Source organism: Onychostoma macrolepis, chromosome 22 (genome assembly GCF_012432095.1).
Source record: "Onychostoma macrolepis isolate SWU-2019 chromosome 22, ASM1243209v1, whole genome shotgun sequence".
Lineage (NCBI taxonomy): Eukaryota > Metazoa > Chordata > Actinopteri > Cypriniformes > Cyprinidae > Onychostoma > Onychostoma macrolepis.
In genome coordinates, this window is record NC_081176.1 from 14,381,768 (window position 1) to 14,404,351 (window position 22,584).

At 34.6% G+C, this 22,584-nt stretch overlaps 3 protein-coding genes across 5 annotated transcripts; 2 read left to right on the forward strand and 1 right to left on the reverse strand.

Annotated features, from left to right (window-relative positions):
• Positions 1-141: 141 nt before the first annotated feature.
• mfsd14a1 (major facilitator superfamily domain containing 14A 1) lies at positions 142-10,169 on the forward strand. Its single transcript, XM_058761733.1, has 12 exons — positions 142-420; positions 2,099-2,194; positions 2,396-2,458; positions 2,539-2,666; positions 4,185-4,299; positions 4,385-4,603; positions 5,691-5,804; positions 5,952-6,023; positions 6,103-6,215; positions 6,406-6,503; positions 6,583-6,737; positions 8,020-10,169. Exons 1-12 carry the CDS (start codon positions 343-345, stop codon positions 8,224-8,226), a joined length of 1,458 nt encoding a protein of 485 aa, XP_058617716.1. The 5' UTR covers positions 142-342; the 3' UTR covers positions 8,227-10,169.
• A 66-nt stretch (positions 10,170-10,235) lies between these two features.
• sass6 (SAS-6 centriolar assembly protein) lies at positions 10,236-20,454 on the reverse strand. Of its 2 annotated transcripts, XM_058761373.1 has the most exons (17): positions 20,242-20,454; positions 20,020-20,080; positions 19,853-19,932; positions 19,636-19,740; positions 19,372-19,543; positions 19,178-19,255; positions 18,983-19,102; positions 16,577-16,768; positions 16,305-16,499; positions 16,082-16,171; positions 15,826-16,005; positions 15,660-15,741; positions 14,941-15,059; positions 14,637-14,789; positions 11,601-11,683; positions 11,424-11,518; positions 10,236-11,342 (listed from the first exon to the last, which is right to left on the reverse strand). In XM_058761373.1, the coding sequence occupies exons 1-17, from the start codon at positions 20,304-20,306 to the stop codon at positions 11,269-11,271; spliced, it is 1,944 nt and encodes a 647-aa protein (XP_058617356.1). In that variant the 5' UTR covers positions 20,307-20,454; the 3' UTR covers positions 10,236-11,268. The 2 variants fall into 2 exon arrangements, with proteins under 2 accessions (XP_058617356.1, XP_058617357.1); XM_058761374.1 differs by lacking the exon at positions 14,637-14,789.
• A 113-nt stretch (positions 20,455-20,567) lies between these two features.
• On the forward strand, positions 20,568-22,165 carry lsm7 (LSM7 homolog, U6 small nuclear RNA and mRNA degradation associated). 2 transcript variants are annotated; one of them, XM_058761376.1, is made up of 4 exons: positions 20,568-20,698; positions 20,968-21,058; positions 21,165-21,236; positions 21,454-22,165. In XM_058761376.1, exons 1-4 carry the CDS (start codon positions 20,693-20,695, stop codon positions 21,594-21,596), a joined length of 312 nt encoding a protein of 103 aa, XP_058617359.1. In that variant the 5' UTR covers positions 20,568-20,692; the 3' UTR covers positions 21,597-22,165. The 2 variants fall into 2 exon arrangements, with proteins under 2 accessions (XP_058617359.1, XP_058617358.1); XM_058761375.1 differs by lacking the exon at positions 20,568-20,698 and adding an exon at positions 20,869-20,898.
• Positions 22,166-22,584: the final 419 nt, after the last annotated feature.

Genomic DNA, 22,584 nt, shown 5'->3' on the forward strand with positions numbered 1-22,584 from the left:
GGAAAAGTAAAGTTAACATGGAAATGCTCATATAATAAATGTAGACTATAATACTATTTACTACTTTTTAAGAATACTCGTGTTTTGACCACGTGCGCGCGCTGTGTGTGGGCGTGGCCAGGCGGAATCGAATGATGCTGACGTCATGACGCACACCATGCGTCTCTTTTCGGGAAGATGGCTGCTGTGTACATGATGCGAAACTGAATGGACGGAAAACATCCCAAAATTTCTGAAAATCCCCCCTCTTCCCTCCTCTGTGTCCCACTCCACGTCCACACACATGCGTTTGCGTGAAAACGAAGTCGATTTTAACCTAGTGTGAAGAACTAGGATGATAATATGACCCAGAAAAAGAAGAAGCGAGTGAATCGCAGTTTGTTACTGGCGAAGAAGATCATCATCAAGGATGGAGGAACGGTGAGTGTCTGCTGGATTCAAACACAACAAACACCTCAGACACCAAGATTTAACTCTTACATTAGTATTATTTTACCGTTTGAAGGACAAAATGCTTCGAGCACACATTTGAGGAGTGTACCTGACATTCAAGGCTGTAAACATCAGCATTTACTTCCTGTAATGAGCAATACATCACATCACATACATAAATCTGAAAATTATAGGTGGTTTTATTAATGTACAGGTGGTTTGATGACACATTAGATGTCGTTACTCACGGCTCTAAATATAATACAGTCTTTAATCATAAAAAACAGGGAAAAACTTTAAATAGTTATGTACTTTACTCTTATGAGGACAGTCAAACAAAACAGTAACGTATAAACATTCATTAGTATTGCTTAGCCTAGTTTTACCTTTTTTTATGGTAGTAAACCAGTACCATGATAAATATCAAAGTACAGTTATTATCATCCTATGTTATTATACTGCCGTAGTATTGATTTGTGAAGAGCAGATATGCAAAACTTCATATGTGTCATTTGAGTATATAGTCTGTCAGACAACTCATAATAATCATATCTAACTTTATGAATTTGTCGTGAAAGGTACCTCTTGAGTGTCCTGAAAATAGTGTTATATACTTTAAATTGTTGAATTAGCTTTTAAATGTAAAATTCAGCACATAGTGTTTGGAATTTGAGCGTAAGTTTTAGTCGTTTTAGTCATTTTGTTCGGTGCTTTTGTAATTTTTAATAGTTTTTGTGTAAATTTTTCGGTTTTATTTCAAGGCAATATTAGTCAAGGTTAGTTCTCAAGGCAACATTTCTAATTTTTTAAGTTTAAGTAATTTAGTTATGTGCTTTAGCTATTTTTACATTTCTATGTAGCTTTATTTATTTCACTTTAAGTTGTACTTCAACTTATTTTCTTATGTGCTTTTGTCATATTTAGCATGTTTTATATATATATATATAGCTTTAATTTATTTTTATTTGTCTTTAGTTTTAGTAATTTTAGTACTTCAACTTATTTTACTTCAGGTAAATTTCCATTTAAGTTTTTCATTTAATATTTATATTTCCATTACTGAAAACGATTTTTAATAGTTGCCATTAACAATACCAATTCTGCCTCAAAACAGCCATTTCTTTACAAATAAACCATTGATGATAAATATTATAATGGTCAGTAATTTGCCTAAAATGCTTTAAACTCAAATAAGCTCCTCACATTTGTAAATGTGGCCAGTCCCATTGAGTTGCAGATTATTTGCTTAAAATGTTCATCTTTTTACTCGCATGTCGCCAGAAACGACTGGCTTGTTCCCATGACAGAAGCAGACATGTTATCAAATGTCCTGCTCACTGGCTGTCAGTTTTTCTTATTTTTATTACAATTGTAGGTTGTAATAGGTCTGAATTTGAACCTAGTTCCCAGAGTTCCTCTTTGGATGTTTTATTATCTTGCCTGCAGCACAAAATAAGGCAGAATCTGCAGTGGTCGGCACTCAAAAAACAGGTGCATGATTCCTGTCACGAAAACGTCTAATGCTCTATTTTGATAGATTAGGCCTCAAACAGTCCTAATCATGTCATCTCAGTGTCAAAACCAAAACGAAGCTTTAAAGGATGTGTATAATAATACTGGTTAGTTTCTTCACTGTGGTTGACGTCTCTGGTTCTTCTCTCTCCAGCCTCAAGGCTTCGGTTCCCCCAGCGTTTATCATGCCGTCATTGTCATATTTCTGGAGTTCTTCGCTTGGGGTTTGCTGACAGCACCTACTTTGGGAGTAAGTTGTGGTTGTTTTTGTGTTAAATCGAGATATTATTTTCATATCAGGTGACGTTTATTTCATGTTACGGGTGTTATAAACCCATTGTGTGCCTCTGTTGTTATATTGTGTAATATGATCATGCAGGAAAGCTTCAAAGTTCAAAATACCCTTGTATGGGCGTCATAACCGATGCTGTTTTGTGTCTCGTGTCTGCAGGCTCTTCATGAAACGTTCCCGAAACACACCTTTCTCATGAACGGCTTGGTTCAGGGGGTCAAGGTATCATCTTTAACATCATAACGTTTACGTTCTGATAATCCAGTTCATGATTAATTAACGGCGTGTTTTTTTTGTTGCAGGGTCTGCTGTCGTTTTTAAGCGCTCCTCTGATTGGTGCTCTGTCAGACGTGTGGGGAAGGAAGTCGTTTCTTTTACTCACCGTCTTCTTCACATGTGCTCCAATTCCTTTATTAAAGATCAGCCCATGGTACGTTGTGCTGCTTTTTTTTGGACACAAAGTAAAAGATTATGTGTATTTTATTTTAAATTGAAAAGAAATGTGATTTTAATTTAATGTAATTTTATTTAATTTTCAAATTAAATTTTTAATTTAATGTTTAATTTTGCAAGATTTGGAGGTCTGCATGTATTTATCATGAAATGCATCTTTTGAATGCCCTGAAAATGTGTTAATTTAGTATTAATTATAATGTTTATTAATACTTTGAATTAGCTTTAATTTTTATATTTTCAGTCTCGACTTTTTAGTAGATTAGTTACATTTTTTTCTTTTTGGATTGGTTTTTTAATATATAAATGCAGGTTGAAAATTTATTTTAATTAATTTAATATATTATTTAATTTTGTCATTAGAATAAAAACAAAAATAAAATAGTCATTTCAGTATTTGATTTAATATTAATTTAATATTTAATGTGCCATTTTAATTCATCTTAAATATCGCGCGCACAGCGGAGTTCCGCATCGGTTCGCACACACACACACACACACACACACACACACACAAACAAGCGTGGCGCACACAAGTGAGCACACTCCCACTCCTATTTGTAAATATTAAGCCGCAAAACGTCTATTTAAATATGACTTCTGTGTGTCTCTGTGTTAATGTATGGCGCAGACGCACGGGTTTGTTCACTACTCATACAGAAGCGCACGACGCTTGCGGCGATATTAACGTCTGTCGTCTCACTAAATGAGGACATAAATACATGAACAACATCTCCAGAACTGCTCTGAGAGTCACTTCATGAGCATTCGAGCGTTTCATTTGAGAAAAACTATCCTCACGGCAACCCGTCAAAATAAAAGTTCGGTTTCACTTGAAGACATTGGGCAGAACGTAATAGGCTACTACTACTAAAACTATTAAAACCTTATCTTTAAGGAATAATCATACAATGTCTTCAATGTTATTATCAATATTAAATTCTTGATTACTGCTAGTTGTTTACTTATCTACTTGGCAGAATTCAAATGAGCCATTTTAATCTAGATTAATTCCAAGATTACAGTGAGATTAATCTAGATTAAAAAAATGAATCTATGCCCACCACTAGTTTTTAGTTTTCTGCATTTACAGTTTTAAAATGTTAATAGTTTAGTTGCATGCTTTTGTCATTTAAAAATGTATTTTTATTTCATTATTTTTATTGTTTTGTCATTTTAGTATTTAAATTAATATTTAATTTATCATTACAATTAATATAATTTTTTAAAAATGTATTATTTGTTTTTACGTTAATTTAAAAAATGCAAATTAGATGTGTACAAAATTGAGATATATTTTTTTATTTTCTGTGTCTAGTGTCAAAGTAAAAATAAAGAAATAAATTGAAACAAAAACACCTTTATTATTTATTGTAATATCGGTTAGTAGTCGATACAGATCATCTCAAAAAACCGATATATCGGTTTGTTTCTATTTTGTAACATAAATGCACATCTTGAGTCACATGCATTTTAAATTCCTGTTGTGTTTCAGGTGGTACTTTGCTGTTATCTCTGTATCTGGAGTGTTTGCCGTTACCTTCTCAGTTATATTTGCCTATGTGGCCGACATCACCCAAGAGCATGAGCGCAGTATGGCTTACGGCATGGTACGTATAACCCATCAACATGTCATCATCATCTCTCTTTTTACCGCTTTGTTTTGTATTAACGTTTCTGTTCTTCCTCCAAAAGGTCTCGGCCACGTTTGCGGCGAGTCTGGTGATCAGCCCGGCCATCGGCGCGTATCTGAGTCAGGTGTATGGAGACAGTTTGGTAGTAGTTCTAGCTTCGGCCATCGCTATGCTGGACATCTGCTTTATCCTGGTGGCCGTGCCTGAATCGCTGCCGGAAAAGATGAGACCGGCGTCCTGGGGCGCTCCAATCTCATGGGAACAAGCAGACCCCTTCGCTGTAAGTAGATTTGACCTTTTTGAGTTTGTTTAAAATGGTCGGTACAATAATATCATAATCCTCATTTCACTGTCCAGTCAGTTCCCAATGGATAGAAGTATTTCCCTACTGAATAATCAGTTTTATTAAAGTAACTGCATTGCAAATATAGTAACTTGAGCATGAGTGTTGGCTGGAAATTTTAAAAACAGGACAGCACACCACACTTCGCTCATATCCTGTGTGGTTTTCCGTAGAGAAACGTTTTTACGCCCATTTCCCCTCGACAGCACGAGGTGTCAACACAATGGAGTTTTCTGTACGTGTAGCATATAAAGCTGTTTTCACACGTGGTTTGTTCTAAGGAGTTCCTCTGAAGTCTGCATGAGTTTCCCACAAGATTATTCTTTGTTTTTATTGGTTAATACAGTCCTGCCAAACTTAGAAGTCACATTTTAAGGTTGGATGTTGCACATGTGGGCTCAAAGCACATAAACGAATGCAAAGCGAAAGATCTCAAATAGAGTTAGTACAGCATGTGTACACTAGTATTTTTTTTAAATACGTTGCATTTTAAAAGATTACAGTGTTTTTAAATTCTTAAGATTAATTTGAAATGCTAAATATGTTAGATGCACAAATATGAGTGAAATTCTGTTGCACAATTAAATATCCAATATCCACATTACATTTTTTAAATTTATGATACATTAAAAAAAAAAAACATCTTATATTTACAAACAGTTTTTCTCTACAGTTCGATGGGTCAAGACTCATTGGTTCTGCTCATCTTATTTTTCATAGAACCGTTGATAAAAATTTGAGCGAAACCAAATTGAGTAAATTGTAAAATTGCTGAGGTCATGTGAATCTCTGAAAAAAGTGAAAGAATTGTTTGGTGCCAATTTGTAAATCACTCGTAAAATATTTCCTGAGAAGTCAATACAGAATAAATTTAACATAATAAAGTCGTAAAACTATTTGCAAGATTTAAACAGAACAAATGTATGTAAATTGTTCAAAGAGCTGTTCTTAAATCAAGAAGTGTGTTCAAAAATGACATTCACACACAGTTTGGTTATAGACGTCAATATCTTTCTCTCTGCAGTCTCTGAGGAAAGTGGGTCAGGACTCGACGGTTCTGCTCATCTGTATAACAGTGTTCCTGTCGTATCTGCCTGAGGCTGGTCAATACTCCAGCTTCTTCCTCTATCTGCAACAGGTACGGCAAGAGACAGATTTCATTTATCTCTGTGGTTAATCTTTAACTTGCTGTTTAATTAATTGTGTTTACTGGGTCAAGTCTGGTTTATCGAAATCCTGTTAGCAAAGGGACCGTAAAGTTTTATTGTTTTATCCTCTTATGCAGATAATGGGATTTTCACCTGAAAGTGTTGCAGCTTTCATCGCTGTCCTAGGATTGCTGTCTATTGTTGCACAGGTCAGTATTTTCCTAATAAAGGACTTTACGTCATTAGTTTTTAATGTGGATTGTTAAATGTGGGTTTTTTCATCTACAGACTGTGGTGTTAAGTTTACTAATGCGTTCCATCGGGAACAAGAACACAATTTTGCTGGGATTGGGATTTCAGATTTTGCAACTCGCCTGGTACGGGTTTGGATCGGAGCCTTGGTAAGACCTTAAGCCTAAATTTTAATTTCTAAAATTGATAAAAATAAAGAGGAAAAAAAAAGAAAAACAGCAATATTTATATTATATATATATATATATATATATAAATAATTTTTGGTTGAACTGTAGCTTTATGAATAATTTAACAAGTAATGACTCTTTACTAATGGCATCGTTTCCAATTCTCCAGGATGATGTGGGCAGCTGGAGCTGTTGCCGCCATGTCTAGTATCACTTTCCCTGCTGTTAGCGCTCTGATTTCCCGCACAGCCGATCCGGATCAACAAGGTTGGTTTTCCCGAGATATATGATGTTACAGATGCAGGGTTATTCTTTAAGGCTGACTGTAAAGCGCTTGTTTCTGTAGGTGTGGGTCAGGGTATGGTTACGGGAATCCGTGGGCTGTGTAACGGTTTGGGTCCGGCTCTCTACGGTTTCATCTTCTACATTTTTCATGTCGAGTTGGACCAAGTTCCAGAGAAAGAACCGGATGTAACGCGTCACCATGATCACCACCAACAGGTAAGTCACCGCACATTGTTGAATTGAATTGAACCACGCTGATTGCTGTTTACTGACAATTTAGTTTTTTTTAATGGATAAATTAGTTTTTGTTAACAGACGCTAAAATGCTGAAGGCTGATGCTACTAAACAACATTGAAGTAAAAAATATTTGCTAAGATTTTCCATGACACTGCATAATTTTTTGGAAACAATTTGTTTTAAATTGTTCGCAAAACCACTTGCTAGAATTTAAGCAGAGTAAGTTTGTTGTTAATTGTTTGAAGAACTATTTGTAACAATTTGTGTAAATTGTCCAAAAAATTATGAAAAGTTGTTCATAGAATTAATTTTAAGTCAAGTAGAATACATTTAAAACTATTTGCAAGAATTCGAACAGAATGAATTTTTTGGTAATTGTTCATAGAACCATTCGTAATAATCTGAGCAGAACCAGTTTGTGTAAACTTGAGAATTTGCAGAATTTGTAAATTGCTAGTAGAACAATTCTTAAGAAATCGAAGCGTAAAAAATCTTGTGTAATATAACTTGTTTGTTTGTTTGCTGTTTTTTTTTTTTAATTTGATATATTTGTATTTTTTGAATTGTTTTTGCCATGAAAATAGCCTAAGATGCTGACATGGCATTAAATAAAAATATACTACTACTGCTACTGCTAAGAATTCAAAGCAGTGTAAATTTAAATAGGTCATAAAACTATTTGCAGGAATTTAAGCCAAACGAGTTTGTTGGGAATTGTTCGTAGAAGCATTCTTAAGAAATTGAGCAGAACCAATTTTTATAAATTCTACGTAAAATTGCAACGTTTTCTGAAAAAAAATAAATAAATACCTGAAGGATGTTTTTGGTACCAATTTTTTTAATTGCTCGTAAAACAATTTAAAAATGGAAGCAGAATCAACTTTAGTTTTTTTATTCTGTGAAAAAGTATGTTATCGTTCGCTACCAATTTTTAAATTGCTTGTAAAACAGTTCCAGGCAGAATCAATTTAAATCATTCTTAAAAATATATGTTAGAATTCAAACAGATCTAATTTGTGTAAATTGTTGTTGTTGTACATAATTTTTGGTATCCAAGCCATTCAAAACTCAATCTAGCCTCTGTATGTAAAAATGAATGAATGAATGTTTTTTCAGTAGGTTGAAAGAGTCTATAGAGATGCATTTTAAAAAGTCTTTGCGCATAGTTTAGTTTCGAAAATTTGAATCTAAATAGGCCTTCAGTGTAGACGGTAGTTTTTGGAAAGGTTTTTGACTGTGTTAATCATGTTCCCCTTACAGAGTGCAATAATCCCGGGACCGCCGTTCCTCTTCGGTGCATGTTCTGTGCTGCTGGCGCTCCTGGTGGCACTTTTCATTCCTGAGCACCCTCATATGGGCGCTCGTGCGGGCAGCTGGAAGAAGCACACGTCACCCCACGGCCACCCGCACAGTCCCCACCCACCTGGAGAGGCCAAAGAGCCCCTCCTACAGGACACTAACGTGTGATTGGGAGATTCGATGTGACTGAATTGGCCACACCCCCTATTCCCCATCGAGGAATGAACTGCGCATGGAGGCTGTTGTCATTTATTGAAACGTAAAGCTATATCGGAGGCACGGTCAGTCTTGCACTTAGAGCTCTACCTTTCTGCAGTGTTTCATTTAAATACACCTGAACTTGTTAATTAAGGTTTAGGGACATTACAGACAGGAAGGAAAGTCTCCATGATTAAGACTGGGCGTCCCTGCTGAATTACCAATAGAGCACCACTTTTTAAAAGAAATGTATATAGAAGAACATATATTTAACGATGGTTCTGTCCAAAGGCACTATTGCAATGGCTTGTATTTATTCTTTTGTGTTTTTTGTTTGTTTGTTTTTTTGCCTCTTTTTTTTTACGTTGCTCTATTTCAACTGTCTAGATCTTCATTACCATAGTTCACTCAGGGACATTATCCTGGTCAGGAATGTTTCCGAACACAGTGTGTTCCCCTTATCAGAATGGCCTAGCGACGACATACAAATAACAAAATCCATTCATTAAATGCAAGCAGATTGAATTTGTGTAAATCGCTCGTGAAGCTACTCGCAAGAATTTGCATTGAACAAACTTATGTAATTCATTCGTAAAACCATGTCGAAAAAATTCTGTAAATCATTCCTTAAAACTTTTAGCAAGAATTTGCAGAGAACAAATTTATGCAAGTCATTCGTTAGCCGTTCTTAAGAACATCAGCTAAAAGCATTTGTGTGAATTGTTCATAAAATTGCTTTCAAATTTTTGATTGGAACGAATTTAGGTAAATCCTTCAAAACACACGATTACTAGATTAAGTTGAACGAATTTGAGTAACTCATTCCTAAAACCAATCATAGGAATTTGAATCAACAAACGGTGTAAATCTTTTCCAAAAACTATTTCCAAGAATAAAGCCTAGAACAAAGTTATGCAAGTCATTCGCAAATTTTTTAAATTGTGTTTGGGTTAATCGTTCGTAAAATTACTTGTGAAGTTTTGAGTGGAACGACTTTGTTTGAATCGTTCACACAAATTCATTTTTGAGGCCCAGTGACCTTACTAAATTAAATGGTTTTGCTATAAATGTGCTGCGTTCATGAGTTCACGAGTTTGTTAGGAAACATAAAATAATTTTACGGATTTCCAATGCTTTGACGTGAATGGCCTTAATTGACAGTTCGGTTTCAGACTTTGACAAACGAACGTCGCAATGGAATGATTGTGGTACAGCTTCAAAGTTTCTTTTCGTTTTCTACTCATGTTTAAGCTGAAGCCTGTTTTCTTTATACCACTTAGAATCAATGGTGCCTTTTCCCAGCTTAAATTGTGTTGTTAATGGAAACTGGCGAATTTAAGTGATGCACAAGACTCGAGATCTGACCAGCGTCAGACTTGCGCAACTGAAAAGTCTTGCGTAAAATAAAGGAAGAGCTGATTCTAGATCAGCAGTGAAACTGAAATACGTGACGCGTCTTTTGTTTGTCTGGATTCGCTTTCGGCCTTGTGTAGAAACATTCTTTTATTAATAATATGTACGTTTACGCAAATGCCAACTGACAGAAGTACATTGAGAAACAGGAGGTGAAATTTGCCAGTGGCCTTTCTTCATTTTTTTGTTTTCATAAAGACAGATGAATGGCTCATTTTAAGATTTGACATTTGACCAAACGTGTGGATATTTTATTGACGCAAGACAGGCGAGTTAATCTGTAATATTAGTTGTGTGCTTTGGATATTTATGAGATGATTTCCTGTAAAATATTTCCTTAGTCTCAGAATACAGTGAGTTTTTTTTTTTTACGTTCTGTGGTTCTGTTGTGCTGTCTTCATTATGAATTTTAAACATGGTGTATTGGTTTTTTCCGAACAATGTAAATATGTCAAAGTATCTAAACATGCATTTCAATAAAATTTAAATATTTTGATGTATGTGCGATCATGTTGTTTGTTTTTATACTTTTAACTTCACAGTAAAAACATGGACAAATTTTCCAACTGCTTTAGATTTTATTTACGCTTGTCCTAAAATTTAGCTGCTGATGAACAAGCAGCCAAACTGCAATCCATGATAAGATTACAAAGTTTACTATAGTAAACCATAAATACAAAAATATAAATGTACACACAATGAATTATATACAGTTTTACACAGCAAACCACACACTGCCATTCATATCAAGAACTCCAATCCTTATATTAGCCTTAAATAAAATTGCCAATTACATTAACAGCACACTTCGAGAATACGAAATGGCAGCTCTCTGAGAGTTTGGCAAAAGTTCATTCATTCAGAAATAGTTCTTGTATGGCACAATCAAGTTTAAGACACTGAAAAGTCATTTTATAGGCACCACAGACTTGAAGGACCAAAACTTAGCACCATTATTATTGATAAATTAGTCCCATGCTAATCCCAAAGTCTCAAACAATCAAGGAAACTCTGTAAATGTAAACCAATTAACCACAGAATAAAGGTTAAAAAAACAACTCAATTTTGACTTTTTTTTCTTGTGACAGTTTTTCACAATTCAGTTGTTTACTTCCACTATGGAATGTAAAATAAAAATGTAACTGACTTTAATCTGTTTTTATTTCACAATTTGGACTTCTCAGAATTGCAAGTCAAAAGTCAGGATTGTAAGAGAAAAAAAGCCTGCTCCCGCCACAGAAAAAAAGTAAAGAAAAAAAATAAGCTGACAATTTTGACCTTGTTTTCACAATTCTAAAAAAGGCATAACAGCAAGATATAAACTGCAATTTTTCCACCCACCTTTCTTCTCTCAAAATTGCAAGTTTACATCTCGCAATTCTGCCTCTTTCTTTTTTTATCCTGTGGTAATAACTGACTTCCATAGTAAACACGTTGAGAAATGGGTTTAAAAATAAATGTTTTAATAAATTATTGAAGACATTTTAAACAAACATGAATATCATCTGCATGGACACTTTGCAATGAATTCACATCTTAGTAGTGGCGTTCACACACACAACGTAGTGATGAATAGAAGTGCATCTAAACTGCTGTTCGTCATCCTGGGAAATACGCAGAAGCTGCGGACGTCGTTGGTTTTGCTCCAGCCGTGTTCAGAGGCTTAGGAACTTCTGTAGGTAGAGATATTCAATACTTAATCAAAAGGTCTAGAAATTAGGAATAAATGGGGAAAAATAGTTTTTGTGGTTTGCCTCTGTTTAGATGCATGTTGGGTAAAAGGCCACGGAGAGGAATGCTGTCATCTCGTCTCTCAAAGTACTTGGAGTCCAGACCAACAGGTTCTCCGCTGTTGAGATCAGAGATATGATCACCCCAAAGGCTTTATTACAGAGAGAACAGGAAGTAAATGGATTGAAAGAGGAACTCACTTCTCTTTATTGGAGGGCTGGGAGAGTGCAGTGGGACTCATGTCTGCTGCTGAAGGTTTGGCACTCATAGGGTTAAACTGGACCTAAAAAGAATTCAACAGTGTTTTGTCTGACACATTCAGAAGCAGTGATTGTCACTGAACAAGGCTTTGCTCACACTGACGGCTAGAATGTCATTTTTAGGATCTCAATCAGAGTCAATTGAGTGCAGGTTTTCGCAGCAGTATGTATGTGTATTTATTTTCAACATTGTAGACAAATTTTGAAATATTTAACTTTTTTATATTTTCACAAAATGGTGAAAAATGTTATAACTATGTTTGGAAACTTTTTGGGGGAAAAGTTCACAATTCACAAAATTATGGTAAAAATGAATTAATGTATTTTTGGAAAATGTGATTTTTATATTTTTGCTAAATTATGGTGAAAATGTTATATGACGAAACATTTTATAAAAAATATTTTCTGAAAATTTTGGGGGAAAGCTGGATATTTTTACAAAATTATGGTGAACATTATTAAAATTGTATTTTTTGAAAATTAGAAAAAGTTTAATATTTTCAAAAAATTGTGTTGAAACTGTTACAACAGTACTTTTGGAAAATGTGTGTGGGGGGGATATTTTCACAAAATGTGTTATATATATATATATATATATATATAATGTGTTTTGGACAATTTGGAAAAATACTTTATTGTATTTTGATGGTGACAAATTTTATAAAAACTGATTTTTTTAGACAATTTACTAATATTTTCACAAAACTGTGGTGGAAAATGTTATAAAAATTGTATTTTTATAAAACATACAAACACATTTCTAATATTTTCGCAAAATTATAGTAATGTAATAAAAAATTGTGTTTATAAAATTTGGAAAACATTTTTATATTTTCACAATATTTTTGGCAAATTTGGAATTTGTTATTTTTAATATTTTCAGAAAATTATGGTAAAATATACTTTTTTCACAATAATGTTCCTTTTTCAAAAAAATTTATTTTTGGAAATTCAGCCCAAAATATTTTCTCAAGTAGATTTTTGGGGCGCTACATGTATTAAACATCATTGTTCAGCACCAGAGCAAGATGCCATAACCGACATGAGCAGCCAAAAAGGCCAGTTTTCCATCTGCTCCTGCCACAATCAACGGTCTATAATACAAAGGTTAATTGCCAAAAATGTTATTACAGTCATGGCCAAAAATATTGGCATCCTTGGTAAATATGATCAAAGGCGGCTGTGAAAATTAATCCGCATTGTTAATCCTTTTGATCTTTTATTTTAAAAAATGCACAAAAATCTAACCGTTCATTGGATAATAAGAATTTAAAATGGGGGGGAAATATCATTATGAAATAAATGTTTTTCTCTAATACACATTGGACACAATTATTGGCACCCCTAATAATTCCCCATAATGGCACCCCATAATTCTTATGAGTAAAATATCTCTGAAGTATATTCCCATTCATATTCACAATTTTGAGCACTCCAGATAGATTATGAACATGAAATTATCCAGCCATGGCTTCCTGTTTCACAGAAATATAAATAGGAGGGAAAACAAAGCCCAAACTCCCTTAATCATCCATCACAATGAGAAAAACCAAAGAATATATTTCTGATGTGCAGCAAAAGATAATTGAGCTTCACAAATTAGTGAAGTGGCTTTAAGAAAAGAGCTACAGCAGTGAAAATTTCCATTTCCACCATCAGGGCAATAATTAAGAATTTCCAATCAACAAAATGTTACGAAACTGCCTGGAAGAGGACGTGTGTCTGTATCGTCCTAATGCACAGTGAGAAGGAGAGTTTGATTGGCTAAAGACTCTCCAAGGACCACAGCTGGAGTATTGCAGAAAATAGTTGAGTCTCGGGGTCAGAAAACCTTAAAAACAAATGGTCAAACATCCCCTACATCACCACATGTTGTTTGGGAGGGTTTCAAGAAAAATTCTCCTCTCTCATCCAAAAACAATCTCCAGCATATTCAGTTATCAGACACGACTGAAACTTCAAATATGACTGGCTTCTATGGTCAGATGAAACTAAAAAAATTAGCTTTTTAGCAGCAAACACTCAAGATGGGTTTGGTGAACACAGGGATAAAAAGTACCCCATGTGTACAATGAAATATACTGCTGTATTTTTGATGTTGTGGGCCTATATTTCTGCTGGAGGTCCTGGACATCTTGTTTAGACACATGGCATCATGGATTCTATCAAATACCAACAGATAAAAAAAATCAATAAGTGACTGACTCTGTTAGAAATCTTATAATGGGCCATGTTTGAATCTTCCAACCGTACAATAATCCAAACACAAACCTCAAAAACAACAAAAATGGGTCACTGAGCACAAAACCAAGCTTCTGCTGGTCATTCCAGTGCTCTGACCTGAACCCTGTAGAAAATGAGTGAAGTGAACTGAATAGAAGAAGCACCAACATGGAGCTGGGAATCTAAAGGGTCTGGAGTGATTCTGGATGAAGGAATGGTCTCTGATCTCTTGTCAGGTGTCTCTAACCTCATCAGGCATTATAAGAGAAAACTCCTATACTATTTTGGCAAATGGAGGTTTCAAAAAGTATTGAATAAAAGGGTGCCGTTAATTGTGGCCAATGTGTATTTGAGGAAAACGTTTATTTAATAATGATATTTCCCTTTCATTTAAAATTCTTATTATCCAATGAAAGGTTAGATTTTTGTGAGTTTTTAAAATAAAAGATCAAAAGGATTAACAATGCAGATTAATTTTCACAACCTTTGATCATAATTTTCAAGGGTGCCGATATTTTTGGCCATGACTGTACAGCAACTGCAGTAAATAAAACGCTATAAATCGAATCATTCCAAGCATTAGCAAAAAAAAAAAAAAAGTGAAAGTTTGGGAAAAAATCAGAAAGAATTGTGTTCAGTGTGAGCAGAGAACATAATAGAGACATGCAAACTAGAGAAAAAAAAAACTAATAAATGTAGGGAAAAATACAAATAAAGATGGCATAAGAGAAAAGAAGAGGAGATGAGGCCTGCCTTTGGTCCAGACGTCTGATTGTGTGCTGACAGGACAGAGCGAGGTCCTGAGCTCACATAGGAAAGAGGAAGAGGATGAGGATATTTGGAGTTTATCGTAGAGGTGATGGGGAAACCCTGTCCCAAAGACGAGGGGAAACCTTTGCTATCAAGCTAGAGAAGACAAGAACACCTACATTTCAAAAGACAAGTCCAATCTCACATGCAAAAACTGATAGTTACTGCTTGATTTCCTGCTACATCTACAGACAACATACTGTTTGGCGGATTTTATGCTAGACTTTAAGTGACAGCGATTAATTACCATACTGTGAGGAACACTTCCTGTTCTCAGACCTGCAGCAGGAGTCTCGAACATTCCTACAGTTTCCTGCTTCCGAGAGAGCTGGTTCTCATTCAGCTGCTTGTTCAGCCAAGTTATTACTGAAGAATACCATGTTAAAATTAAAAATATGATTTTAATGAGAGATGTATGTGTGTGTGTGTGTGTGTGTGTGTGTGTGTGTGTAAAACTAAAAAAGGTTATAAATATAAATAAAAAAAATACAGAAATAACAGAATTAGAAATAAAATAAAAATGTAAAAAACCTAAAACACAGACATAAATGATGTTAATTATGTCAAGTCTATAAAGTACATAGATGGGAAAAAAGAAGAAAGAAATACAACCAGAAAGTAAGCAAATACATAAATAAAAACAGATAAATAAATAGAATTATAAATAAATGAATGATAAAAAACAAAAAGTTACAAAACACACACACATAATGCTAATTATGTAATAAGTATATAAATAAATAAAATATAAATAGAATGTAAATATAGAAAAATAAACATCAAGAATCTTAATAAAAATAAACCGAAATAAAAGAAACAAAATATGAAAGATAAAACAAAAAGAAATAAACAATTAGAAAAATGAATATGAATATAAATAAAGATAAAAACAAAAAGAAAAAAAGTTAATAAATAAACAGTAAATGCATAAAAAACAAAATCACCAGAATAAATAGAAGTCCTCACCGTTCTCATTGGTTTTTAACACTTCCCTGCTCTCGTCCAGTTTCTGAACTGTAGCGTCTAATTGTTCCTTTAATTTCATAACCTAAAGCAAGAGACAATGTTGATAAATAGAACTTTTCATCAAGCAGGCATTTGTTGGCAGCACACTGTGGGGTCGATGCCGTACCTCTTCCTCTTTCTGTCGGAGCCGTTGTTGGGTGTCCTGCAGCTCTCGCTGCTCCCGCTGCAGTTTCTCCGTAGTTTCCTGCAGGATCTTTTCTTGAGACACCGTCACGGTGTTCTTCACCTTGATCTTCCCCACCAGAGCCTTCAGATCCCCCTGGAGCTTCTTGATGATGCCGTTCGCCTGAGAAATTATGTCTGTGAGACGCATTCGACTGGACTTAAAATAGAAATCATTTACTTTTAAAATCGATGCAAACCTTGATGAGCTCCTCCGACAGGGATTTTACCGTGGCCTCCAGCTTGCTGATCTGAACTTGCTTACTTTCAGCATTTCCTTCGATAGAGTTCTAGCAAAGAAACATAAAATAAATAAATACAATGACATCCATTTCATGCCAATTTTTTTTTTTAAATTACTATAAAAAAAGAATTACATTTATTTTTGCATAATGCTAATGAGAACTGTGGGAAGGCGCTCACCTTCTGCTGCTGTGTGGCCTCCAGCACCTCTTTGGTCCGCAGCACGAGCTGGTCTTTATCTTTGATCTCCTGCTCTAAGACGGCCACTCGCATCTGCAGCTGGTTGACCAGACGCTCTTTCTCGTGGCATTCGGTGTCGAGGGTGCTGTTCTCTCTCCTCAACGACAGAACCTGCTGCTTCGACCTCTGACACTCCTGGACAGAGACACAAAGATAAAACATCAGGTTTCCTTCTGATTTCCAGACCACATCCTTCTGAATAAATCTCGCACCTCTTCCAGGCTGGCCAGTTTGGCTTTAAGGTCTCGAATGGAGGAGTCGCTCTTGTATTTCTTGTCGATGAGCTCTCTGTTGGCCGTTTCCAGCTCGGAGACTTTGGTTTGGAGCTGATGGGTGCTTCTGTGATGAGACGACTCAAGTTCCTGTCGCAGCTGTTCATTCTGATGCTGCAGACGGGCTTGAGTCTATTAAAAACAAATAAAACAACAAAATCTGTGCAGCAAGATCACTAATTTGTGAAGGGATACAATTAGAAAAAAATACATTTAAAGGCTTCTAACACACACACACACACATACATAAAATATATATATTAAGAGATGCACCGATACTGAATTTCTCTGCCGATACCGATAGCCGATTATTCAGAATGACATCAGCCGATACTGATAGTTATGTGCGAGTTCAAATTTGACGTGGTCGCATTTGTGCCAGTGCATGTTCTGCAGGTGAACATGTTGGTTGTGTCTTTGCTGCTATGGAGGCTTTCTTTAAATGTTCTTTATTTATTTGATTCCTCAGTGTTTGCTAAACGTTCTGGTGTAGCCTATGCCATGCCTCGTCTTATTCGTTTATGTTAATTACATTATATAAGTTAGTTTGTAGCCTATTGTTTCATTGTTGATGTACTTCTCAATTAAAAATAACAATGAATCCATATTTCAATCATTTGTTTTAGTTTTAAGCAGTGAATAGATATGAGCAAAAGAGACAATTATCTTTTCTTGTAAAAAGTGACAAGGTTGTGAATTCGAATTCGAAAGTGAAAGCGTCCGAAGCCCGGCTTATAGCACAGCAAAAGAGGAACTCCCGTTCGCAAAATTCAAATGACAAATAATACTGATGAAAAAGAACAGGTTGAATGTTAACCACTTTTGTTACCATAAACTTTCCTTTTTTCGTCATAAATACCATAATGCCAAATTTATTCAAACATACATATATAATTATAAGTAAAAAAGGTCCTCTTCAGTGTTGTTTTATAGCTAATGAACTGTGAACAGCAGAATAACTTTGCTGAGGTAAATGTCACGTTAAGTGACATACTGTTCACAACCTGTTTTATTGGCATCTTTCCGCGGTTGAAACACCGATTGAGCGATTACATTAGACAGACATGATACATTTTGGTAAGCCATACTGTATCTTTCAACATCTTTTGATGTACATTCATGTGTATTTTGCACTATAACTTATTAAACTGGAAGAGACTTGAACTTGAACTGAGGTGCAATAGCGATCTGTCACGTCACATTTAAAAGCGTCAAAACGGCATTCATTGTTTGTGATAGAATGTACAGGATTTGAAAGCTGAGAGATTGTTTCTTATCAGAAGTTAGAAAGCACAGAGCTCTTTGTGATTATTGGATGCGAGGCGTGCTACAAATGTTTGGTGTAGAGAAAAACTGCGGATCTGGCAATGCTGGCTTGAACTACAGGCGATTCATCTGGTCAAATAGAGCCTGTTTTAATGTCGCTTTTTTTTAACTGTTAATGCCTTGTCACGTTATTTTGACAGCCCAATTCAACAGAGATTTTCTTCACTCACAGTATGAGTTGCAGTCTGACACTTTTTTTCCACCACCTTTTGATTGACAGGATATAATCGGCCCTGATCATCGGCTGATTTTGAACAAGTGAAATAAATTGCTTTTATCGTCCGATGCCGATTGTTGGCCGATACATTGGTGCATCTCTAATACACATATATATGTGTGCGTGTGTGTGTATATATGTATAATATAATAAAATTAAGATAAATAGAAATACAAAAAAACAAATAACTGAATAAAATAAAAAATACATTTAAATATAAATAAACTAAGATAAAAACTAAACAAAAATATAAACAAAACCTAAAAGATGAAAACAAAAATAAAAAGTACATAAACAAAAAAATTAAATAAACATCAATTAAGAAATAAAAATAAATTAAGAAATAAAAATAAAATAGAAATGAAAATATAAAAATAAATAGAAATTGGAAAAGTAAATAACAGAATAAAATTAGAAACAACAATTTTTAATTAAAAAAGAAAAAAATACCTAAAGATAAAAATAACTAAATATAAACAAAATAACAAACAAAACAAAAAAGAAAAGAAAAACAATAAATAAAATAAATTAAGAAATAAAATAAACAAAAAAAAAAAGACAAAAAAATTAAATAAAATTAATTTAAATCAACTCAAATTCCAATATAATACCTAATCTAAACTTAAATAAAAAAACAAGATAATAAAATAAAATAAAACAAATATAAAATAAGAAACAAAAAACAAACAGAACTATATAAAGATAAAAAAATAAATAAAAATACAACCAATAAATATGATTGATTAATAGATATGCTGAATTCAACACTGAAATGTCTATGGATGTCAGCCTGTGGATGTTACCTCGAGAGCTTTTTCACGCTCCGCTGTGAGATCTTGCATGTGTCTGCTGGACAGAGAGGTCGTTTGCGACGTCCATTCAGATCGCAGTTTGTCCAACTCTCGACTTTTCTCAGACAGGGTCTGGAGGATAAATAAAATAAAATAAAAGTATATAACAATAAGTTCACTTGGAAAGAAATCTTACATGTGACTTACTTGCTGCGCATAATTTAGCTGTCTTGTCAGATCTTCCTCAGTCTTTCTCAACTTCTGTTCCAACTGCTGCTTTTCCTCCTGTAAAAAAAAACAAAACCAAAAACCAAAGACGTATAAAAGATTCATTCATTAAAAACAAGCAGGATTATGACATATATATTCTCTTTGTAGTCCAAGTCCATGATGAGTTTCACCTTTACGGTGGACAGACAGGTGGCCAGATACTTCTTAATATCAGTATCAGATCCCGGCAGCAGTTTCAGAGAGAGATGCGTGAGGTGTTTAAAAGCGTTCGTCTCCACAATGTTAAGGTTTGAAGGACTGTGATCGAATGCTGATGAAGCCGACGTGAGCTGCAAGAGAAACCTGACAGAACCACAAACAGACAGAAATGGTTCGCACAACCAATATGCATTAACAGGAGATATAAAAGCGATAATATCCATATAATCTCTCACCGTGGGTTTTCTTTGTCCTGTTCAGAGATGCACTGCTCAAGCAAGTCGATAAATTTTTGTGGGAATGATGTGAAGTCTATTAAAAGCCCTTGTTGTACCTTTAAACTGTGGAGGAAAGGGAATATTGATTATTACATTGAAAACTGCACACAGAAGTAAAATATTTAAATAAATAAGGAACAATATTATATAAAAAGACATGATAAGATCACAATACCTCTGAAAATCATCCTCTGATATGACAAGGTTGTATAAAAAGTAAAGATCAGTATCATCCGTCAGCCGTACAACCAAATCCTGTTGATAAAACCAAAAAGAAAGTCAAAATACCAAAAATCATTATTTAACTATATAACTAATGATGCATAAGTGATAATTTCTCACCTTTCTATGGACAGGATTTGATGATGGCTGCAGTTCAATACTGATACGAATGACTGAACGTCTGTGATTAAAAAAGCATCACAAATAATCACATTTAGACACTTAAGAACCTCCAAAAACAAAATGCTATAACATACAAAACAATTAACAAATTCACAAACCCAAAACACACATTTCTGTCATATTTATGTTTAAAACACATACATATACAATCGGTTTTACCTCTCATCTGTATCTCTGTTCTTCACAAGCACCTGTAACCTCTTGTTAAAAAGTAATTCCGTCATTTCGAGTTCATATAATAACCCCCAAAGTGATATTAATCATAAAAATAGCGGTTTATTAGCGTTTTTTTTACGCTGGTGAGAGAATCATTTGCTGTTTTGTTTTTTCGCGCTTCGCTCCCGCGTTTGTCCGTTTCTCACCGGATGTACCGAGCGCCTCGACCTAATCGCGCATACGATCTTATCTCAGCATGTTTATGTTTTTAACAACATTAGAAAATAAATACAAAGCTTTCAGATTGTGTTTAATCTCTATCTGTTGGTGTTTGAGGATGATAAAATTAAATATATTTTCTGTCAGGGTTCACCGGCGCGTGTTGTGATTGGTCGAGAGGAGGCAGGCGTCAAACGTCAACGCAGAGTGGGCGGGGCGTACAGGAGTTTTGAACATGGCGGTGAGTAGCGCAAACGTTTCCTTACCGTTCACTTTATAAACGCTTCTATGGACGCGTGGCTTTTACAAACAAACACACAAATGTCTCGTGGGCTCTTAAAGTTTATTTTTACACACTAGAGCCAGCTGGTTATTGTATACGTGATGTATTGTGTTGTGTATTATTGCGCTAAGCTACATTGTCTGATGTATAATATACAGGCCTGTAATATAATATAATATATATATATATATATATATATATATATAATCCGTGGTCTTGATTTTCAGGATAAAGAGAAGAAAAAGAAGGAGAGTATTTTTGATTTGTCGAAATACATCGACAAACATATAAGAGTAAAGTTCCAAGGAGGTCGTGAAGGTGAGACAGTTGCTTTATGAGATAAATTAAGGGTTTAAATAATATAATGACATAATAATTTGCTTAAGTTATGTTGAATTTAACATTCATTGTTTCTTGTTTTCAGCAAGTGGGGTCTTAAAAGGCTTCGACCCGCTGTTGAATCTTGTGTTGGATGGCACCATTGAATACATGCGAGGTAAAATCTCCAGACTGATTGTGAAATAATAATAAATAAAAACAATTAAATTTATTTGAATACATTTTTAGCTATTTTTTAATTTATTTTAATCGTTTATATTTTTATTCTAATCAAACAGTTAATAAGATTCAAGTTTTAATGTTTATTTATTTTAATACATATTTTTATATTTTAATCGTTGTGCATGATTCCTGATCACATCCTTTTTACGCAGATCCTGATGATCAGTATAAACTGACTGAAGACACCAGGCAGCTCGGTCTGGTTGTATGTCGAGGGACGTCTGTCGTGTTGATCTGTCCACAGGACGGGATGGAGGCCATTCCGAACCCTTTCATTCAACAGCAGGATGGATAATATTCTGCCTCTTTTCCGTGCATTGTATAGGTGTCTGGTGAAGAAAATAGATGGTTTTTGTTAGGTCTGAAATCATGAAAAATACATTTTGTATTTAGACTCAGGATCAATGTTTTTGGTTTGGTTTTGTTTCTGTTTCTGTGGTTTATGAAACACTCTTTTTTTTGTGTGTGAGTTGATTATGGTTTGAATTATAAGGCATGTTTTCTGTTCATGAAAATGGGTGCGTGATGTTGTCCTAGTTCTTTCAGTGTTGTTTTATTAATTTGGACATTAATAAGCATCTGGGATGTAACCGTTTCTAAATTAAGCAAAAACAAAGATTATGCCTGTAACTCAAAGGGTGGATCCCACAGGATTACCTTCTCAGAAGGCTTTTGTACACACACAGTCGAACATTCAACAAGCTTTCAGTGAACATCTTTGTATAATCTAAATGGAAACTGTATTTTGAAGGTCTTCGGTTCTGAGACGCCTTGAGAAAACATTTGTGTTTACCTTTATGGTGTCGTCTTCTCTGTTTTACATTCGCAAAACTAATTCCTAAGATTAAAGACTCGGTTATGGACCATTCCCTATTTGGGAGAATGTTTTTATTTTGTCAAGAACATGCATACACTTTGTTACACATGCTCACCAATGGATCCTCTGCAGTGAATGGGTGCCGTCAGAATGAGAGTCCAAACAGCTGATAAAAACATCACAATAATCCAACTCCAGTCTAATATCTTGTAAAATGAAAAACCGAGTGTTTCTAAAAAAAACAACAAATCCATCATTAAGGTGTTTTAACTTTGAACCGTTACTTTAGCAAAAACATGCGTCTAATCCATAATAATACTTTCTCCAGTGAAAAAGTTAATCTGTTGTCTTTTCTAATCAAAATCCACAAATTTATTTGTTTAGAGCTGTTTCAGACTGTTTTTGCTTGTAAACAGTGCTATATCTGCATATTTCTCTCCTGATTCAGACGAGATTACCTTTTTAC